The sequence below is a fragment of the Pagrus pagrus genome (assembly GCF_965226575.1).
Source record: "Pagrus pagrus genome assembly, chromosome: 3".
Lineage (NCBI taxonomy): Eukaryota > Metazoa > Chordata > Actinopteri > Spariformes > Sparidae > Pagrus > Pagrus pagrus.
In genome coordinates this window covers 6,444,448-6,466,950 of record NC_140187.1, presented here as the reverse complement: position 1 = coordinate 6,466,950, position 22,503 = coordinate 6,444,448, and the positions used below count along the sequence as shown (strand labels likewise).

Below are 22,503 nucleotides of genomic sequence, written 5' to 3'. Positions count from 1 at the left end.
ACACACACACACACACACACACACACAGCGAAGTCCCAGACTGTGAGATGAGTCACAGGGGAAGCGCACCCTGTGAAGGTGCTGCTGTTTACCTCCGCTGAAGAATAAAAATATCCAATAAGCTTTTTGTCCCACGCTGGATGCCATCTTTAATTTCTGTGTTTTAATAAAGTGGTTATGTACTGAAGCTCTCTAGCGGAGTGTGAAATTAACTAGACAGCAGTTCAAGTGTGTGTGTGTGTGTCACAAAATCCTTCTCCTGCTCCAGAGTTCAGGAGTTTCCTATGCAACTATTCAAGAGTTAAAATTAGCAGAGTTCAGCTAAATGACTCCACGCTAAAGTAGTACCACATAATCCCAAATATGCATCAGGTTTTCATTCACATTTAAATGGGGACATTTTATCAGCTGCTGAGTTTATGTATCAGGATTTACACATGTTGCTTTCTCTCTCTCGAGGACAGGAAAACCACTGTGCAATCCATCATCATGTCAGTGCTCGACTTTGGAGACATCCTTGACTCTCATGCTGCTCATTCCACCTTAAAACAACTGGATGCAGTTAACGGCTGAGCCCTGTGGTTCATTCATTGCATGATAGAGTGGGCTGGTCTTCATAGGCAACAGGAAGGGAACCACACACACAGTCTGTTTTTTGTTTCTAAATGCCTCCTACTGAAGCTGCCTCAGTGGTTATAGTTTAATTTCTGTTCAAAATGAACACAACTGTTCATCGGAGCAGTTCCCAGGACTGTTCAACACCAATTACCCCAGTAAATAATGAATTTTTGGAAGACTTCCTTCTGGTACCTGGCACCTTATAAATGCAATGAATTATAAAGGACTTTAAAACTTGACAGTCTCATCGCATTAAATAATATAAATTTTGCATCAAATATCAGATCATTATAGAGCTTTTTCTGATACTGTCTGTGTGTGCTTATGAGCAACATGATGTGTTTTGTTGTGTGTCTCATCTCTTCTCCTGCTGTTAGGGATGAGGTCTGACAGCATTGTATCATGAACCTTTTTGAATCCCTTATCAAACCCCTCTGGTTTTTATTTATCATTTATTCACAAGCTGTTTTTATTTCAATCGGTATCTAACCCCAAAGAGAATCTACTTTGCTGAAAGGTTGTAAAGGACTTTTATCACTGATCTGTCACATTCATTAATCATGACCCGTTTTTTTTTTCTTTGCTCTGAGGGAAAACAGTGTTTGCTCCTCACTGGGGACCTGTGCCACAACTACAGAAGCTGAAGTATAAACAACACAGTGGCAAAACATATGAATTCTGCTTCAGCAGTGTAACAGGCTGAAACGGGGCACGAGGCAGATGCTTACTTTAACACGATGGATGGTCGATGAATACTGTATGATAGTAATGTTTGATAATGTCATTTGATGTGAACGTCTTCCCGCAAATACTGAATTTTGCAGGTTGACTCTGGAACTTCGTGTCATGTTCAGTCAGTCTTTCAAACGATTGAGTGCTCAGTCTCGCTACGCCTCTGAGATGCTGTCTCGTCTGTTGTCTACCACCATGACAGACGCAGGATGACACCAGCAAAGTGTTGACCTCAGTCTGTCAGGTCAGACTGTTATGGAGCTGTAATCATGTAGTCTGACTGCTGTTGCATGTGTGAGGATTGGAAATCCAAGCAGGATCATTTGTTGTAACTTTGACCTCTTGAGTTTTTAGCTTGGTAGTTTCCAAGTTTTGAGGAAACCATTCTGAACGCTTGTTTTTTTAGCTGTACATTTAAAAAATCAATTTCACAATATACTCTGTTTACTTATTTCTGCATCTTTAGATGAAAAATGCTTGACATTTTTGAAATACATTAGTCCCAAATGGCACACGGTTATCATTATAAACTGAAATGTTTGTAGCGAATAAAGTTTCTGCTCATTGTCTTGATAAAACATCTCTGCTGGGACAGTTTGACTCATATCAGTTATTTGCCTCCCCTCAGTGCAGCCAACGTTTGTTTGACTTTGGGAGAATGAAGTTGAGGAGGAGGCTGAACTTGACTTTAAGTGTGTTTTGCGATCAGAGTCCAAAAAGAAATCGTTTTTGTTCCAGAGCCTCTTGTGTCACCATGGCAACTGATGTTTTCTGCAGCTCTCACGACACAACAGATATTTGAGTCAAGTTATTAACATAAACACAACCTGGGAAAACTATCAGAAAAACCTGGGGAAACGAAAAGTAAAGTTAGTGTTAAAGTTGGCGGTGTGCCGGGTTTCACGATGAGGCACGGCGGTCGTACCTGCGTCTGGATGCGGTTCAGACCTCTGAACCAGAGGATCTGGCCTCTCCTCAGCTCCATCTCAGCATGGTCGATCTCATCAGCGCCCTCCGTCAGCTCCTCCTCGTGGATCTCCTCCTTCGTGGTGCCGTGACCTGCCTCCTTCAGGAACTTCAGGTGGTGGGTGGGGATGGCCGAGATCAGCTGAGTTTGGAAAATAATACAATTATTGTTTTGTTAAAGGGTCACTCCACTTAACTGGTCATTGTTGGTCCTACTCCCTGATGATGTCACAGTGATGTCATTAGGGTTACTCAGCTTTGGCTAGGGGAAATATTTATGGTATTTGAAAGAGGGAGGGTTTGACAAAAGATGCTATCCAGTTGTATTATGGGAAATGTAGGATGCAGTGTTTTTGCTGATTTTTTTACCCATTCAAGGACTAAAAGTCAGGATATCTGGTGCTCCTGTTGCTTCCTTTTTTCTCCTTTTTTTAAATCTCAGTCTCTTCTTTGTAGTGGTGAGATAAATCACCAGAGTGCCCCTTTAAGAGTGACGATGATCAACATCATGAATTAAGTTTTGGCTGAATTTCAGGGAAAGTTTGACAACGTAATAAAAAATAAGTTGTTCGGTTGTTTCATAGTACTACCAAGCAATCATCCCTTAAAGCTGTACTTAAGATCAAATCTCAAAATACATGAAAACTAGGGGAAAGCAAAAGCTTATTATTATTATTTTTATGACATTATGTTTACATATTTTATTTTATTATACATCAAATACACATCTGATGTAACGGCGTGTTGAATCTTGTGTATCTTATGTCATATTCACCGTGTAGTTTTACTGGCTTTTGTATTGTTGTTTGTTCATTGTTCAATTAAATAAGAGGGGAGACAGACGCACTCAACTTCCTCCTGCAGCTGCAGCACTTTATATATCTGTCACCTCTCTCTCCCTGGTACAAACAAAAGGCGTTTTACCTATCAAATAAATCACAGACATCAGATCAGTCTGTTTCTGTCAGCGTCTTTCTGTCTCTCTGTTCTCAGTCTCTGCCCTCCAACTGAACCCACCAGGCTTCTTATGTCTGAACTTTTTTTTTCTCTCCATATAATGTATGCTTTCTAAACCTGCGTGTTAGTGTGTGCGTTAACAGGATCATGCATGTGACGGCGTGTTTGAGTGCGTGTGTGTATCCACAGAGGGACTGACACGCTGGGTTTGTTTTCCCTCTGTGCTCGTAAACAGGAGTCGCACTGCTTTCATGTGCCGAGCTCATTACCATGGCGATGGTTGTGATGGCAACCCTGCAGCAGCGCAAGTGTGACAGGCAACAGTTTGCTACCACAAACCTTATGTATCCACCTCTTCATCTTCTCCTCAGTACATGGTGTTTGCTCTCAGAACTCAGATTTTTCATTTTGATGCTGCTAGTTCAGAACAAGACATCAGTGGTTCTGGTTCTGGTCTCACCTGTCCCCACAGCAGCTCTCCCACACCAATGAACACACACCACAGCCACTGGTCGATGGTCAGAGCCGTGCACGAGAACGGCTTCCCTCCGAACTGGACGATGATGATCTAAGAAGGAGAAGAAAACACAGGTTAGAATAAAGACTGAAGAAGAAAATGAAGATGAAGGGTTAGGGTCCCCAAGCCAAGTTGTCATCGACATAATAAACTCTGCTACGGTCTTCAAGGAATACAAGTCTGATGATATTTTAAATGTATCTTATAGTCAGTAAATCCTATGTACAGACCCAAAAGAACAATATACAGATTCACAAACAAGTAAAGTCTGTGTATCCAAAGCCTGATATTCCTGTTCCTCTGTGCCACAGAGCTCCATTAAAAACACATCAGTGAGTCACACTGTTGCACTGGGTGACATGTTCCTCCATTACAGTGAACACACTAATTTATTTTGACTCAATCCCACATCACAGTCCTGCTGCAGTAGAGCACCGAATGTGTTTTTAGAAGTCACTGCATTAGATGATGATGTTGATGATAATGATGATGATGATGATGATGATGATGATGATGATGATGATGATGGAGTTACCTGCAGGGCAAAGGTCCCTAGCACCACGCTGCAGAAGATGGGGTTCCTGTAGATGCCTTCGAACACGTTCCTTTCTCCGTGGATCTTCCTGGCGTTGATTTCGTTGAAGAGCTGCATCATGACGAACACGTTGAACACGATGGTGTAGTGCTCCGATGGTGGCGAGTGCAGGGGAGCGTTGCGGCCACTGTCGATGTCGAAGAAGTTCTCACCTGAGGTGCAATGAAGGAAAAGATTCACAAATCAAATCTCAGATATCTTAATATCCATGTATTTTCCCTGAAAAGGATTTACATACAGATTTTTCCAAACAGAATTACAATTTCAAAACAAACTGATGGTTTTTCCATTGATTTAACAGAGCAGGTGAATTCTGCTTGAGTCGGTTGTATGGCTCGTCTGGTTTCTACAGTTGGGAGTTTAGTGCTGTTTCACTCACCAGCGAAGAGCAGGGTGAAGATGATGACGAGCTGGTACACAGCGTGCCCCAGGATGTTTTTCATCATGGTCCTGGAGATGAGAGGCTTGTTGCGGCCGTAAGGTTTACGTAACAGCAGAGACTCGGTGGGCGGCTCGGTGGCCAGAGCGAGAGATGCCAGAGTGTCCATGATGAGGTTGACCCAGAGCATCTGGACGGCCTTCAGGGGAGAGTCCTGCGGGAGGAGGAGGAGAGCTCAGGAGTTTAATTTACAGGAAGGAATGGAAATCTGAGCGAACAAGCAAATGATAGAAAAACGACCAAAAACACGACTCCATCTTGTTCTTGTTCTGTTAGTTCCCACCAGTTTCTCTTGTTTCTCTTCTGGCCTTAGTTTGAGTGATACAGATTTGGGATAACAGCAAAATTGTATCAAATAATCAAACTAAATGATGCTCAACTTGCACAAACACCTCTTTACCTCAGGTCATCTGGCCCAGTGTAATTTTGTGTCTTTGCATTGACTTTACATGAAATTGCGTCACCTCTAATATTCACTTCACACCTAGTCCGAGCACACTCAGACTGAGTGTCACCTTGTGATGATGTGATGTCTGCAGCCTCTGGTGGTGTCTGCCTTTGGACACCAGCCAGGCCAACACAGAGAGACTCAAAGTCGTGTATGTACACATACGCTGAATGTATGTGTGGGGGACGTTACTGCAAAAAGGATGAAAAGTGATGCAGCAGAACTACAGATTGTCTTTTTCACTCCATACAACCTTCTTCCTTGTCTGAACCCGGCCCCAGTTCGGTCGGAGATCCAGGCGTGTTATGCTAGTAGCAGCTAATGGTGATGCTAAGCTTACTTCTTTCTAACTCCGTGACGACAACATCTTTTTCTTCCAATTTCAAACTCGTAGTTTTAAGACCCAGACGACAGACGTCACTTGATAGCTCCCTCTAGAGCCACAAATTACAAGTGTTAGTGTCACAATGCCTGTGAAGAAACTTTGATGTTACCCTACTTAAAGGGCAACTCCACCTATTTTAGTGTTCTAACAATGTACAGATTTACATAGCATTTCTGTTTTGTTTGGTTTTACTGCCATCATTAAGCACCATGACCAATTATATCGCAGTGTGCTTCCTGCTAGACTGATTCAAATGCAGAAAAATGCAGCATTTACACACACGCACACACTTCACAGGACTCCCCCCCTTTCTGAAACCAAACCTACGCCGATGCGACATTCCTCTGTATATACAATGAAGACATAAATCAGTTTACCATCTTTTAATGATCTGTGCCAACATGTCAATGGCCTCACAGAAACCGAGCAATGGATGATCAGTGAGTATAAACACAGCACCGAGACCACAGACCTGCTGGGTCCCTGTTATATTTCAGGATTATGATGGTGACGTGTTGCCATGGTTTCAGGCTGTATCTTAGCCTACTTTGTGCTCTCTACTCTGTAGACGAGTTAGTTATCTGTCCTGCCAGCTGTGAGCCTTTCAATTAATACACAGCCGCAAGTCACTTTTTTCATTGTGTCAGGAGTTCAGCTTCCTGATTAGAGACACATTATGAAACAAAAAAAGTGCCTCACAGCTCAGAGACGGTCACATCGAAATAAAAAATGACTCGCTTTTTCTTGCGTCTTTGGAGATTTGATCGAAACGGTTAGCCTCAAAATGTAATATAATTATCGAGACGCAGGCTTCAGTTCCTGCTCCACAATCAAAATCCGAACACACGGTAGAAATACTGTTTTACCAACAGCAGAGCAGGATGCAGTGCGGCTACCACACGTTACACAACTCAGTCTTTGGTCTCTTTATTTGTTCTTAAATTCTCATCTTTTCAAAATGATCATACAAATCCTGAATCAGGTGAATCATCTGACTGACAGCAGGGACGTAAGCCTTCAGCCTACCTGTGTGATGCAGGCGCCGGTGAACGCCACGATCACGGCCACCACGTTGACTGTCAGCTGGAACTGCAGGAACTTTGAGATGCTGTCATAGACGTTCCTTCCCCACATGACGGCCTTGACGATGCTGGTGAAGTTGTCGTCAGTCAGGATGATGTCAGACGCCTCCTTTGCCACGTCTGTGCCAGCAATTCCCTGACAAGAAGCAGAGGGGGACGGTCAGACCCCGGTTTATGATTTTAGATGGAAACTTCAAACTGATTGGGCTGGCAATGTGAAGACTGGCTTGTCTGAAGGAGGATGATGGTTAAAAAAAGAGGAGCATCCACACTGGACAAAAAGACTTTTCAATAAGAAAAAAAAAAACAAACCAAGGTGGATAAAATAAGGTTTTCTAGACAAACAGGAAGTCTAGTGATATTCTCTTTTATCTTACTGTCAACAAATTCTGTGTGAGGCCTGAAACCAACAATGAATTGATCCTGACTCATAAATATTGCGTGTCTATCCAAAGGCTGATGAATCTTGTTGGTTTTTGCAGAGAAAGCTTCAAATGTGGCTGTAATGTCATAATGCATCTGAATGGAGGAATCAGTGTGTGAGCTTCAGTGTGTGAGTATCACTGTATCACAAAGACCTCAATATGAAACAGGATCTGCTGTTTGAAAGGTCAAACACTGTTTCTACAAGAAAAAAAACATGGTATTTGATCATTATTAAGTATTATCTGATCCACCAATCATATGTCCTCTTTGCTTTTCTGCTTCTAGAAAACAGAATAAATCCAATATAATACAAATCAAACATATCTGGGCTGAAGCTTCGGGCTAAATGACACCTCAGGCAACATCATTATTCTCTAAATTTAACACTTCTGTCAGTTGTCTATTGTTCTCTCAGAGCCTCAGTTCCCATTTATTACTTTTGCCCAGTCTTTGATACTAGAGCAATCATTTAATTTTGTAGTTAAGCTGCAAAGTCAGAACATAAAATTGTCTGTTTCTAAACCTGAAAGAAAGGTCCAGCTGGAGCTGCTGGACTTTCATGAGAGGTGGACAAGTGATTATTTTTCGAGGAGTTTAATATGACCGCTTCCTGTCTCTGCAGGAGAGAGCTGCTGGGCTCAGGACTACAGCCTCAGCAACATTACTCTTCTGTATCTGCAAAGCAGTATGACAGGTACAAGGGCGAGCAGAGGGAGAGACCAGCTGCTCAGTGAAGAGAGGATATAGTTGAGATTCAATGTTGAAGAAACATACTTTTTACACAGCTTTCTGAGAGAGAACTACCCGGCCACCGGCCCCCATGTGAGTGGAGTGTGACAGCCCTGGTTTAAAGAGTAATGCAGCTGAAGTGTACAGAGCTTTAAGAGAGAATCTTTTGAACCCAATTAACCGGCTCAGTGGTAAAAAAATAAAACAGGAAAACCAGTTTGGTGTTAACAGTAACCATTAAGAAGCTGTGATGTGAGTTGCAGTCTCTCTCTGCAGACTGACACTCTCCCCGACAGACGGAGGTGGATCACTCTGTTCTAGGTGATAATTGAACAGGGACACTTGGGTGCAAACTGAAAATATTCCAACTGGGACACATTAGAACTGGAAGGTTACTGGTTTAAATCCCCACGCTGCCTCTGTGATGTGTTTAGGAACAGTAACTACTGTCCGAGTGCTGTTTGACAGCACAACAGCTGCTCAGCAGCCTGCAGGAGACACGGCTGTTCAGATGACTTTCCTTAATAAATAAGGTCACAACAACACAACTGAGGAGGCAGCTGATGTTACAGAGCTCATCCACAGGCCCTGCACTGTGTTTTTAATTGATCAGTATCACTTATCAGCTGATCCTTTGCTCAGTGTAGCTCTTTGTGCTCCGATGTCCGCTGGCAGAAATCAGACATTGTGAATCTTTTCTGATCGGACGGAACAAATGATTGGAACAACGTCAGGAGCAGCTGAATCATTCATTGATAACTAACACTGACAGTGAACTGAGCGAGTCCAAGTTTGTTTCCACAACATTTCTCAGCACATCAAGTGCTGCTGCAGGTTTGCAGCTGCCTCAGAACCCAAAAACCCTGATTCACAGGCCTTCATATCTTAGCAGGCATGTCATGTTTTATTTTTTTTCATCTGTATATGAACAGATAGAGAAAAGCTGCAGATTTAAAGGGACAAAAGAACCGTGTTGATGAGATACTCCGAGCTTTCGTTGTGTCACAAAACGTGTAAAAGAAAAAAAATATTTTAATGGGTTCTGTCCTTTCAATTTTTTTAAATTGGGATGAATATGTTTTGAGTTTTTGGCAAACTGTAAACTGCACTGATTAAATTATTTCACTGTTGTCAGCACATATTCACTATTTAAAAAAAGGGCCACATCAGTGAGTTACAAATTGTATAAATGTTAAATAAACAATTTTAACACTATTTGCTGACCATTTTTTAATGCATGCAGTTTTGTTTTAGATGATCGAATGTTCTTTCATATTGACCCATATACAATAAAAAATCTAATGACTCTAAAAACTTGCTTGTTTTGTCAACTAAAGGTGAACTCGACTTTACAGATGAATTTGCCATTTAGGAGCACTTTTACACAAATTCATACAGATGCAATGTTCACTGTGATGAATTACACAAGACTCAAACCAATTTTATGATAAATTAATGGAATCCAATCGATGCCTCGAATGAACGAAATAAAACATCCAAAAGCTTAAAACAAACCAGCATGGCTTGAAATATTTTTAAAAAGCAGAGATGTAAAGTACATGCACATTTGAAGAATTGAACCTTCAAACTCACTGACATGGTCCTTTAAAGGGCTGAGATCAGGATGTTGTTAGCTTATGTATGAATAACTGTCTGTGACTGAGATGTAGCACTTGTTATTAAGATATTATTTCCTGTTTATAAGACAGGCATAGTCCAAAAATATAAAAGACAGATCTAGACTCCCTGTTGTCTCTCTCTGGTTTGTTCTTTAAAGAATAAGCGCAGTAACATGGCTGCAGACTGTGCTGATGAGCTGAGGCATCCAAGCTCAACATTTATTGATTTATTATTCCATTTCACAGCTATCTTAATGAATCCATGGTATTAAACTCAAGAGTTACTGTGAATGACGTTTAGAGAAAATACCTATTTCATGGCTGCATTAGAAATGTAATTAAGTCAAAGGTTTTTTTTTTCCTTTTGGTAATGATGCAGAACTGGAGCGGCAGATGAGTGAAGAGCTGTGAGAAAAATGAAGAAGTGGTTACCATGGCGAAGCCAACATCAGCTTTCTTGAGGGCGGGGCCGTCATTGGTACCGTCTCCTGTCACTGCCACCACCTGTCGGGTTTCACCTACTGTGCTGTCAATGATACCTGATCAACAGAGTGGAACAAAAACACAAATCTCCATTTTAATAAGTGAATGAATTTTCAGTGTTTTTCAGAAAAGACATGAAAATCAAATTAATTCTCCCCTTCTGGCGTAACTTTAGAAACGCAAACACGGAGCAAATATTTACTATCGTTCAATTCAAGCTCCACCGATATGGGATGCGGCTTTAAATTACACATATATCACCTTGTACACAACAAATAAACATGTGAGCAGCAGTTAAACATGCTTACAGGATACAGTATACATCCTATAATACAGAGTCACTGCTAGAATGAACCCACCTTTAACCAGAGTGTGCTTGTCTGTCGGGGAAGAACGAGCCAGTACGCGCAGTTTAGGCCAAACTTTGTCCAGACGCTCTTGTTCCACCTAGAAATGTAAACCGTGAAAAAAAGTCTAATCAAACTCTTTTCAAGCAATACATGAGGTGAAAAAGTACACGCATACAAACTTGTTGGCAGCAGTGGGCTAAAACATTTACCTCTCCCTTGTCGTTTCTAATCTGCTGGTTAAACTCCTTGCCCTCCAAACAGATGAAGTCCTCCCCGGGCTGAAGGATGCCACACTTGGTTGCGATGGCGCGGGCGGTGTTAATGTTGTCTCCAGTAACCATACGTACAGTAATGCCTGCACGCTGGCACTTAGTGATAGCCTCAGGTACCTGAAACAGAATTAGATGTCAAAGGTGTGCACAGATCTATCCACTGGTTTCAAGGCGATTTAAATGGCTGGAAATGTGACATTGTCTGATGGTTTTTGTTTGGGTCTATTTGGCTGAAATGACGCGTAATAAAACAGGTCGAGGTGCCAACGTATGCGACTACACTCACCCTGCAATAGCAGCAGCAGGTTCAACCTGAGATCAAACTGCTGCTGCTCTTTATATCATCCTAATGGAGATCTCATTCATCTCAAATAATAGCGTGAATTAAAAGAGAGACAGTGTAGACAGAGTCCATGCTGACATAATGGTCAATTGACTATCAGAAAGCTGTTGGTTACCTCCTCTACTCATCAGGTGACTCAAGTGGCATTTGACAGAGACCAACAGGACATCTGTGTTTGCTTACAAATGCAAATACACATCAAATCTTTGATTCATACAGAGGGAAGCTCTGACCTGAGCGAAGCATGAATGGGTTGAATTGTCAGAGATACAAAGAGTTTTGAGGGCAGTAACTTATCTAATAATCTTTTCAAAAGCAACATACAGCCGTAACATTGCATTAAAAGTAATCATATCATAAGCTAACTACATTATTCTGTGGGGTTACGTTAAAAAATCCCCATTTTGAACAGGAACATTTACTGTGTTGAAGCCGGTCCTGAATTAAGAATCATTTCATGCCGGTCCCTATGTCCACACATCACAGGTTAGGTGGAGCTAAACACAGAGCTGCTGACTGTCTCCTGCTGCTCTCCAGTTATTTCCATCCTGTCTGTGATCTTTGTGCTCTGACATTAAAGCAGCAGGCAGCAGTGATGCTTTCTGGGCTTCATTACAGGCTTCATTTAACACTTCAGAGCATCAGCACTCTGCACACCTGAGCAGGGGTCGTTTTAGTTTTTATGTCAGGAAAATACTGTTTGACTACTCAGTGTTTTTACCCTCACATTTTTCCTTATAACAGAACTGACATACATAATTATGAGCAGCTGGTTAGATCAGGTCTGTTACATCCAGATTTACTCAAATTAAACAAAAGTTTTGCTGCTGCACACTTCTGCAGGGATGAATCGATGATGAAAGAATATGCAAGATGACATTCAAGCATTAACATTTAACATTGTTGAAAAATTAAATCGAAAGGTGATTGATAATTAATCGTCAACACCCCTACTTTCCAGATATGATCTGGACATCTGAAAGTATTTTCTGTTGGATATCTGAGTGAGCAGAGTTAAGTTTGCTCCGTACCTCGGGTCTGACGGGGTCCTCGATGCCGACCACACAAATGCAGGTTAGATCGTTCAGGATGTCGTTCTCGCTGTCCCAGTCCGGCTCTCCGGCCTCGGCTGGAAAGTCCCTGTAAGCCACGCAGATGGTTCTCAGTCCGTCGCACGCCATGGGCTCAATCACCTTACGCACCATCTCATCACGGTCCTTCGGCTTGAAGACGCGAGGCTGACCCTGGGCGTCCAGGATACGAGAGCATCTAGGGGAGGAGAGGGACAGAAGAAGGGGAGGGTGATCATTAAGCAGGGTAAGAAATGCCATCCATTACCCCACCTGTTCATTTGTTACTCCATCCAACCACCCCTCTTCCCTCAAGCAGATGGATATTTTCCCGTTCATTTGCTCTCTTTTCTTACTTCCTCAGGACGATCTCTGACGCTCCTTTGCTGTACATGCGGAATCCTCCGTCAGCGTTCTTCAACACCGTGCTCATGGACTTGCGGGAGGAGTTAAAGGTGTAAACCTTGTAGAGTTTCTCTTCGGGGATCTCGTCTCTGATTGGCTGGTAGTCCCTCTTCACTTCCAGCACCAGCCCCAGCAGAGCGCACTCGGTCTTATTGCCCACTTGGCGAGGCAGGCCACCTTCTTTCTCCGGAGGCTGAGAGGGGACAAAAGTTTGAATGTGACGTGATATTAATCATCATGAACACTGCAAAAAATAGAAAGTGGCCAACAGCTAAACTTCATAAATAAAAAACTGGTATCTTAGCTGTGACCTACTCCTTTTGCTTCTTTTATGAAGAGTTTCCATGAACAGTAAAATAAAAAAATAAAGGTTTTTGAGTATTTTATAAACAGTAATATACAAACAGTTGTTATTCGTTTGTTTTTGTCCAGGCCTCACTTCTTCAATGGGCTGTTTTAGACAGAGTTAATGTCAAGATTGTCTTATGTTATGTTAGTACTGTGGTTATATGTAGCTGTTACGGTGTAGGTCTCACCAGGATCTTGGTTGTGTAAGCTGAGTTGATGGAGATGCTGTTGACCAATAGCTCAAGAGTCTCTGGTTTGATGGCTTCTGGTTCGGGGACGGTTTTGTAGTGCGTGTCGCCGATATATGCCTGCACTACTGTCATGCGGTTCATCGTCAGTGTGCCCGTCTTGTCTGAGCAGATGGCTGTCGCGTTGCCCATCGTTTCACAGGCGTCCAGGTGACGCACCAGGTTGTTGTCTTTCATCATTTTCTGAAGTATAGAGAAAGAGGTTAGAGGCTGAGGTTTGCTTTAAGACATATTTTGAAAACTATAGGAAAATCCAACTGGATCCACTAATCTTATATTTCCTCTAATCCCCTTTGCTTCTCATCCTGTTTACCTTGACAGAGTAAGCCAGAGAGATGGTGACAGCGAGCGGCAGCCCCTCAGGAACAGCAACCACCAGCACCGTCACGCCGATGATAAAGAACTTTACAAAGTACTGGATGTAGATTGGAGTGCACTCGGCCGCCCAGGTACGGCCCTTGACCCCAAAGGTGTCGATCACAAAGTACAGGATGAGAATGATGACAGTCACAGCCGACATGATCAGACCTGGTTAGAATGAGCAGAACGAGCAGAGATTTAAACATAAGCACGTGTCTTATTCAAGTCAAGTCAGTTTCATGTCACGGCCGCTTAATTCCACATATTTTACTTCAGTGTGAAATATCAATTACATTCTGTAAATACTCCATTACAGGGATTAGCTTAAGTTTTTATGTCATGCTAAAATTTTACGTCACATGGTGCATTCATGGACAATCAGGAAAGTGTCAGCGGATGAAGACTTACTCTTAAAACAGTTTAACTTTGTACCTTTTTCCTTTTAAATAACACAGAACATCGTTATATCTAGAAAATGTCTATTAATTAGCAAAGGATTTAGTAGTAATACAGTGATAATGCAAAAAATATTATGCTGCATGGAATGACGACTGAAGTGTTGCTTTTGTGCTGGTGCTCCTGAAATGTTCAAACAGGTGAGGACAGGTGAAACAGACAAATCCACTGCTTGTGTTTTTCTGCTTCATTTCTCCTGTCAATCACCTCACGTCAAAGTGTTTTGGCCCAAATTCTATTTCTGTCCTGTAATGAGGGGCAGTTTATTACGCAGGCTGGTCGCTGGTGCCTCCCCTCCACTTCGTCCTGAAAGCCCCTCAGTGTATTAAGGTCAATTGAAATGACACAGAAAATACCTTCAATTCCGGGATGAATCATGTTCCCAATAAAACATCTATCCAATAAAACTGAGTGCATTCTGACCCTCAGCCTCTCAGTCCCCTCACTGCCTGCTCACTTAGTGAGCTATTAAAGGAACAGCCCCACATTTCTGGGAATGCTCGTTTATCGTCTTCCCCGGTGTCGGGCGATAAGGGTTGGGATCAATTTCATATTTGTGTGTCCAGTGCAGATATGAGTCCAGGAAGTGTTAATCTAGCACAGCAAAAAGACTGGAAGCAGTGAGAAATTATTGCTAGCCTAGCTAGCCTACAGAGTCACGTGATCAGGTGAGAGAAAAAGGTCCTCCGTATAAAAGCTGTTGAATGCAGGGGTGACCAATGAAGTCATCAGCATCGGCATGTTAGCACTGTCACTGTGTGCCTGTTAGCATGTAGTACAGCCTCGCATATATATATATAATGTGTGTGCTTGTGTGTGCATGTGCATGTGCATGTGCATGTTCGTGCTCCTCACCAGCCTTCCCAATCTGTACAGCCAGTCTGGTCAGTTTGCCCTGCAGCACCGACTTCTCCTTCTTGGTCACGTTGACCTTCTTCACTGGTTTGACCTCCTCTTTCTCCTCTGACTCGGCGGCCTCCTCGCTCTTCAGCGGCTGGATCTCGAGGGCAATGCCATCCTGGGTTTTGGCTGCGGGGGAAGGGGGATAAGGTGGTGGTTTGGGGGTAAAAGGAGGAGGAGGCAGGTTTTAAGGGGACAATGGGTGAGGAGAGGGAAGGTGGGACCGGGGTGGAGAGTAAGGAGAAATGAGGAGGTTTAGGAGAGATAAGGAAAAGGTTTGTGACGAGAGAGAGGTGAAGATGAAAGAGGATGAAGAGGGAGAGAGGGAGGTATGAGACAGAGTGATAGATGGGATTGAGAAAATGGATTGTGAGAAAGGTGGTTGTATTTTCGAGAATGAAGGTGGAAGACAGAAAAGTTTGGAGGATGAGGAGAGGCAGGATGGGGTGAAAAAGGTGAATGAATTAAATCCATAAATAATAAAACATTATAAAACAAAACAAAAAGAAGGGTTCAGGAGTGGTTTGGGGATGAAGGGTAGAGAGGCAGAGAAAATGTTACAGATTCAGTCAGAGCGAAAGCTGAAAACGACCGGACGAGTTATCACAGAAATCAGAAAAGACCTCTGACTCTTTATCAATAACATGGTGACCTTTGGCTGAATGCAGAGAGGAGCATTTAATCAATTTATGATCACAGAACATTCATGAAAAGGTCCAGGTAGCTTTTAGAGAGTGTCACAGACAAGTTGGGAGCAGCAGTTCATAATGAAGAGCAGCAGACAGAACAGAGAACAGCAGATACAACAGAGAGGATTAAACCGGAGGCTGTCAATCACACACACTGTGTTTGTTTCACATCCGAGCTCAAAGCTTTGGAACGAGGCTGAGTTCTGAAGTCTGACATGGCTTCTGGTTGCACGTTCTGCTCGGCGGCTCTGCTCCTCATTTGCATAAACAAACTGTATTTGCATTTCACTTCGTCAGCTGGTATCCTGTTTGGACTGTAGTAGTCTATGTGGAGCTTTTTGATCTGTTTGTCTGTTTGTCATATTTCCATACCAAAGAAATGTGAGCAGGTGATGAATGGAAGAAGAACAGAGCTACTCTAATCTGACACACTGGGTGTTGTGCCGTTTGCCCTCGTGAACAACTGAGCTGACAACACTGACAACTGGGATGACTCTAACTCAAAATTCTGTCAATTTGTTGTTTGGTCATTAACATTAAATACTGGAAATGTTCGTATTTGGGTCATTAAATACTCAGATATTGCCCATCAGCTAACTGTATTTTCCTATAGTAAACCCTACTGGAGAGCCACTGCTGGTAACAATGTCAACATCACTTCTGGAACCAACAATACCAACAGATCATGGACATAAAGCAGATTCCTGGTTTAGATTCCTGGATGACCAATAAGAAGTTTCTAAATAAAAAGAGAAACTTCAAGTGTTCGCTGAAAATCTAAATTTTAACAAGGGAATTTGAATGTAATTCAAATAACATGCAAAATGTCCTCCTATGCAGTTTGTTATTTCATACCTACTGAGGTCAGAGAAGGCAGCTGTTGCAATCAGATTTATTCCATTATTTGGTTTCATCTAGAGAAACCTTTACTGGAATAAGTCAATCATAATAATAATGAAGGTCTGAATCTGGACTGTGCGGGAGTGGAAACTAACAGTCCATTTTTATGCTGTTTCTTTTTCAGCTTCAAGTTAAACCTAAATCTATTATAACAAAAGTGACTGATTGGACCACATGCAAGAGCTACTAGTACAAACACAATGTTTTTAAGTGATTTAAAAGAACATTTGAGTGTTTAGCCTGATGTTTGATTCATGTACAGATTGACAGATAGATGTGGAGGAGGCTGTCTGTGTTGTATTATGTTTACAGAGTGTAGGTGGGGATGCTGTGAGGCTTACCTGGGGGAAAGTGTTGTTTACAAAGTTTTATGGTAATAAGGGTGCATGAAACCTACACTCTTGGCCACTTAATTCTATTTATATTGTTTTAATCCTTTCAAATCCTTTTAAATACAGTTATTATATTGCATTGTGTATCTTTTATATTGTATGTCTTTAATTTAAAGCTCCCTGAGGTGCTTGGTTGTTGAACGGTGCAATACAAATAGAATTGCCTTACCTTGACTGCACAAACTAATACAAATGTTCTGCAATAAAGTTTACTTTTGTGATACCTTTAATGTTCAAGACACCGTCAAGAGGTTTTAGATAAATTCTACAGTGAGAAGCTAATGACAGAAAGATAAGCTGTCATGGATGTGCAAATAAATGGTTACCAAGTTATGTTTGGAGAAATAACTCCATGACCCATTTGTGTGGCGTGACATAGTGAAGCCAATGTTGAGGTGCCTTAAAACCTGCATTGTTTCTAATGGCCTGCAGGCGCCTCAAATGGTTGCAAAAATAAGCCTGATTGTACGTAAACTTGTTAGAAAATGACCCTACTTCTCACTTGAGTTGTTATCTGAGTAAACAGTTTTCTAATGAGTTTATGGTCTCAAGCACTAGTTTCAATTCTCCTTCAATGCAGCATGATGGAGAGGGGATGTTAATTTTGTAAATTATGGTCCCACTTGGGGTAAAATAGATGATAGAGTAGGGTTTGTGTTAGGGCGTGGCTACCTTGTGATACAAGTCGCTTCTACAACAACCTGCATGGTTTCCTGAGTCAGATTGTCTTTATATGGTGACTTCTGGCTTTTGATAATTCGAGGCTGCAAAAACGGTAGTCTGCAAACCAATGGGTGTCACAGTAGCTACGCTCATTTCTTTTACACAGTCTATGGATGTGACAATCATTCTCGTGAATTTTGGTGTTTGACACTGTTCAATTTGCTTCATTTGTCTGCCGATTTCAGCAGAGGGAAATTCTTTACCTTAGGGGACATAATTGACCATTTGTCACAAAAGGTACACCACTTAACATTCAGATCGTACCCCTCAGGTTAAATGTTTGCACACTTGTTTAAACACTGTAACTAGCTGGTGGAAAATGTAAGGGATTTAGGATAAGAATACTAAAATGTTCTTGCATGGGGTTCAATGTCTCGAAAACAAAAAGATGAACATTACCTAACAGCTCACTGTTCATATTTTGTTCCAAACTTCAAAAGGTTTTGGGATGCTAGCACAAAAGTGTATCTTTAATGTCTTATTATGTGTTTTTTAGACACTTCTATCCCAAAACTCCTTCACTGTCATCGTCACTGCCTCATTCTGAGTTTCATCAGGTTCATAATGAGAAGCTCCCCACATACAACTTTGCCAAAAGGGAAGTCCCTTCATGACAGCATGACCTCAACATGACAGTTGGACATTCTTAATGTGGGGATGAGTCTGTGTCAAACCAGGAAGCTGTGGAGCTTTATGCACATGGTCCACTCTGAAGACAAGCCACAACATAGAACTAACTGACACAGCTGCACATGAACAGGACTGAGACCCACTGACCAACCACAGAACTGTAAACAGGCGCAGCACTGAACCATGGGAGAGCGCACGGCGGGCAGAGGGGAGGGGGTGTCTGACAATCAAAAAGCAAGTCAACAAACAGAAGACGAACTCAAAGGATCACCCCAGAAAACAAAAAAACGACAGCGATGCAGAACCACGACAGAGAGAGACAGGAGGAGGTAGAGGAGGCTGCAGAGCTGTGGAGGCTGCAGGAGACTTCAGCAAGACATAAAAATAACAGAGAAGAGGGAGAGATTCAAACAGTGATTACAAGACAACATGAAGTCCTGAGCAACACCCTGCAAGGAGGCAACAGTGAGAGAAATGAGAGGAATCAAAAGGCGAAAAGAAAAGAAACTGAAGGTACACAAACAGAACAGACGACAGCCCACAGCCCACTAATACTGCAAGGGTGCAACTCCCACACACACTGACAGCATTGCTTCAGCCAAAAAACATCACCGCACTGTTTGGAGCGGTTGGTTTTTCTCAACAGTGTCAACAGAGAGTCACATTCATTGCATTGAAATGTGTGATGTGAAAACTGAACATGTAGCCTCCACAAATTCTCAGATACAATAAGGTTATTTTTATCTTCTCATTGCTGTGTAGACAAAACGCAACGCTTTTGTAGAGACATTTCACAATAAAAGCATCTCAGCAGCTCAAAAGAAAAATCACTGCTTTCCTTTTCGGCTTTTAATGTGAAACATTTGCAGGAGGTGTTGAGGATTGGTGTTAAAAAGAGCAGCAGAGTGGTGATCATGACTCTGTTGTTGCACTGTTGGAATTCATTTTAAGAAACCTTTTTTTTACCCCGACTTTAATTTATTGTTGATACAAACTAAATCCGTCCAGGTCCATCTGTTGTCTAGATAAATTCAGTATAATATACATTTCCACAGGACTTATTCCATCAGTACAACAGCAGACACACTGAACAACTCTTTTGCTCTCACGTTGACTTTTAAACGCTAATACAGTTTTCATTTACTAATTACATCCAGTCGCTTCTACTTTGCTGTTTTTCTATCACTGTTGAGATATTGTCAATTAAACTTCCTGCACAAATGTTTCACTTTAAAAGCTTCTTACAGTATTTGACAATTATTTAAATGACTGATTCATTATTTAACTGATATTTCAAACAAAAATGCCAGACATTATGTTTGCCCATTATGTTGGTTGCTTTTGTCCTATGCGATAGTTAGTAAACAAAACATCTTTTGGTTTTAGATTGTTGCCTGAAAAATGACAAGCAATTTTGACAATGACAAATTGGGCTTTAGGAAGTGTGATTAATCATAAATGTAAATAGTTCTCAGTTATAGACCTAAACCTCAATTTCTTTGATTAGGCTTTAAGTTAAGAAACATCTGCAGAAGATGTTGACACTCACTAATAGCAGCTTTACAGTGAAAGAAAAAACAGCCCAGTAGAATCGTGTAAAGGGATCAGAAAGGTATCTACACCTTGTGGCGTGTCTAATTCCAAGATGCATTGATTTTTTGGCCACTAGGGGGCATATGAACTCCACCATTAGCTGACAGATGTACATTTCTGACACATTTTTAAGTGCAAGCAACCGTCTACTTCCACATCCAGCAGACAAAGAAACCACATCGTTCCATTGGAGTCATGTGAAAACAGCTTCCTGCTGCTGGTGAAAACGTGGCTGACGAGAGTGATCAAACTAAAACCGCACGGTATATCTGCTGTGAAACCAAAACTAGGAGCTAAAGGAGGCAAGTAAACCTAAAAGAGCTGCAGAGGAGGTGAGAATTCTCTGTGGTCTCAGAATTCTGAAGTCAGTCCACAGCAACTGAAGGTGTTTCTGCAGTTTTTGTTCTCTAGGTGTTTTTATCGGGGGTCATCTGTTACTGCAGCCCTGTGAAATATTTCTGTGTGCGAAAGTGTGATGAGTGTCCAAGAGCAAGGAGTGTGTGTGTGTGTTTCTGTGTACATCAAGAAGCATTCTGCCTGCAGCAGATGCTCAAACTATGGGAGGTCGGGAGAAGGGGAGCTGTGTGTGTGTGTGCGTGTGTGTGTGTGTGTGTGTGTGTGTGTGTGTGTGTGGTGACAGCTTGCAGAGGAAGTTAGACATGTGTTGGATCACACGGGACATAAGAGGATGGTTGGCTGGTCGAATTCGGAGGTTGGAACAATGACGTCATCAACGGAAACACACATCAAATCCATTAAATATTAAATAGTTAAAGGCACTGAGGGAGCGCTCGATTTCAACACAGCAACACCCGTGAAAGACACTTTAAGGGTCAGACTGCTGTGTAACAGTCAACCTCACTGATGGGGGTATATTTGTGTCTCGTGTCTTAAGAGTGCTATGGGACATTAAAAAGAGATTTTCAAGCACAAAAATTATATATTGTAGAGAAATTATCATTCAAAGAATAATCTTATTTGAGCAAACAACATTTTATTTTGTACTCAATAAATGGAGTAAAGCTGCAGATTTTCTCTCTTTCAATTTTCCTGCACCATGTGCTGTCTGTGTACGTGCCCACTGAAATAGTTTAAACGGTTTAGCTAGTATCTTGATTTTAAACCTTTATTAAATTCTGTCTGAAAGTTGATTTGTATTTTGTTGGCTTGTAGCATAATTATTTAGGTAAGCATGGGTGGTTGGATCAAGGACAGAATAATTAACTTTCCATAATTTTCTTGATTCAACATTAAGTCTACAAAATATCAAAGGTCACCATGAGACAACTGCCAATCTTTATTTTCTGGAGAGACCAAGAAAGTCAATTAATCAATTATAAAAGTAGCTTCTGATTCATTTTCAATCAATTGACTAGCGATTAATCAGCAAATCTTTACACCTTGAAACCGCCTTAAAGCATATTTTCAAAATGTTTTAATAGCAAAAACCTAAAATCGTTGAGCACAATTGATATCTTTATTGTCTCAAATGACAATATGCTCTGAGTTATAATTTCTCTACAAAATATAATTTATTTAGCAACTTTTTCTGTGTTCAAAATGACCCAACATACTCTCAGAACTTAAGGCATAAATACAATCCCATAGTCACCCTATGACAGTTACCATGACAAGTGTAGATGCTGTGATTGGCTGTCAAAGACTTGAAGGTTGAGAGTTGCACCCTTTTACAGGTAAAGCAAGGCGAGAGAACGTCCCCCTTTGTACAGCAGAGAGAGAGAGATGGACTGGACACTCCCCTTCTGCCGCTGGGTGGAGGGTGAGGAGGGGGTGAGTAACAAGGAGGATGGAGGGACAGAGAGGGACAGATGGATGAATGGAGGGGTTACCTTTGTTGCGATTTTCAGGGGGTCCTTGTTTTTTACCTGTTCGGACAGAGAGAGAGGGCGGAATGCTGATAAGATGGCTCAAAGGAAAAATAAGATCAAATCAAACTGAGGGAGAACACAAAGTTCAAACTGATAGAAACCCACAGGTGTGTGTGTGTCGTGTGTGTGTTGTGGGCAGGAATGTACCAATCAGAGGAGAGAGACGCACGACTTCCTGCTGCAGAGAACCAATAGCCACAATGTTTGACAGCAGACCTAATCAATTTATCATTATTTTTAGAAAATCAAAATAAATGAGAATATAGAGTTCAATTCAAAAATGTAATTGAACATTAAACAATAATGTAGTAAACAAAAATACATTATTGGTTTGATGTGCCATATTTCTGTGTACTGTGACAGTTTTATAAACACTATCTTATTGTTAAGAAGGTATACTGGTCACCATTCTTCGTATAGCCATTCATCTTCATAACATATCTATATGTACTTTACTGCTGTTCACACTTTCTGGTTAGATGCTAAATGTCATTGTATTGCTGCAATGACAAAGTCTACTCTCACCATGACCTGCTGCGAAAATCAAAGTAAATGCGATGGAAATGTTGGCTGGGTGGTCCACGACTTTGCTTTAGGCTGAGATATTTTCAACAGATTGATTGCCAAGAAATTTGACACAATTATAAGAATGTGTCCAGATGATGAATTTTAATTTCAGCATTCTAAACAGCCACTGGTTGGAAGTTTGAGTAGATGGTCACGATCCCATGAAGGGGATATCAACTTCCTGGCATCCTAATATGGAGCTTTCTGCTTTTATTGTAAAAGGGAGTGTGGCAAGGTCAAAACCACACACCCACACACACACACACATGCACAAACACACACACACACACACACACACACACACACACGCACCTCTTTTTGTTATTCAGCTGGTAGTTTGTGATTGATGACAGAGACTGAACTGCGGTTGCA

The 22,503-nt window shown here is 41.6% G+C and overlaps 1 protein-coding gene across 6 annotated transcripts in view; it reads right to left on the bottom strand.

Moving 5' to 3' along the window:
- The window catches only part of LOC311255399 (plasma membrane calcium-transporting ATPase 1-like), a 91,959-nt gene that overhangs the window by 14,576 nt on the left and 54,880 nt on the right, over positions 1 to 22,503 (bottom strand). For 5 of the 6 annotated variants that reach the window (XM_084349833.1, XM_084349834.1, XM_084349837.1 and 2 more), the window contains 14 exons: positions 21,526 to 21,561; positions 14,704 to 14,877; positions 13,346 to 13,560; positions 12,973 to 13,215; positions 12,388 to 12,629; positions 11,993 to 12,230; positions 10,556 to 10,735; positions 10,356 to 10,443; positions 9,946 to 10,052; positions 6,684 to 6,875; positions 4,765 to 4,978; positions 4,326 to 4,537; positions 3,734 to 3,841; positions 2,276 to 2,458 (listed from right to left, as the gene is read on the bottom strand). In XM_084349833.1, the coding sequence (XP_084205959.1) occupies positions 2,276 to 2,458; positions 3,734 to 3,841; positions 4,326 to 4,537; positions 4,765 to 4,978; positions 6,684 to 6,875; positions 9,946 to 10,052; positions 10,356 to 10,443; positions 10,556 to 10,735; positions 11,993 to 12,230; positions 12,388 to 12,629; positions 12,973 to 13,215; positions 13,346 to 13,560; positions 14,704 to 14,877; positions 21,526 to 21,561 (2,432 nt within the window). The remainder of the gene's footprint in view (positions 1 to 2,275; positions 2,459 to 3,733; positions 3,842 to 4,325; positions 4,538 to 4,764; positions 4,979 to 6,683; positions 6,876 to 9,945; positions 10,053 to 10,355; positions 10,444 to 10,555; positions 10,736 to 11,992; positions 12,231 to 12,387; positions 12,630 to 12,972; positions 13,216 to 13,345; positions 13,561 to 14,703; positions 14,878 to 21,525; positions 21,562 to 22,503) is intronic. The other variant, XM_084349836.1, reaches the window with a different exon arrangement.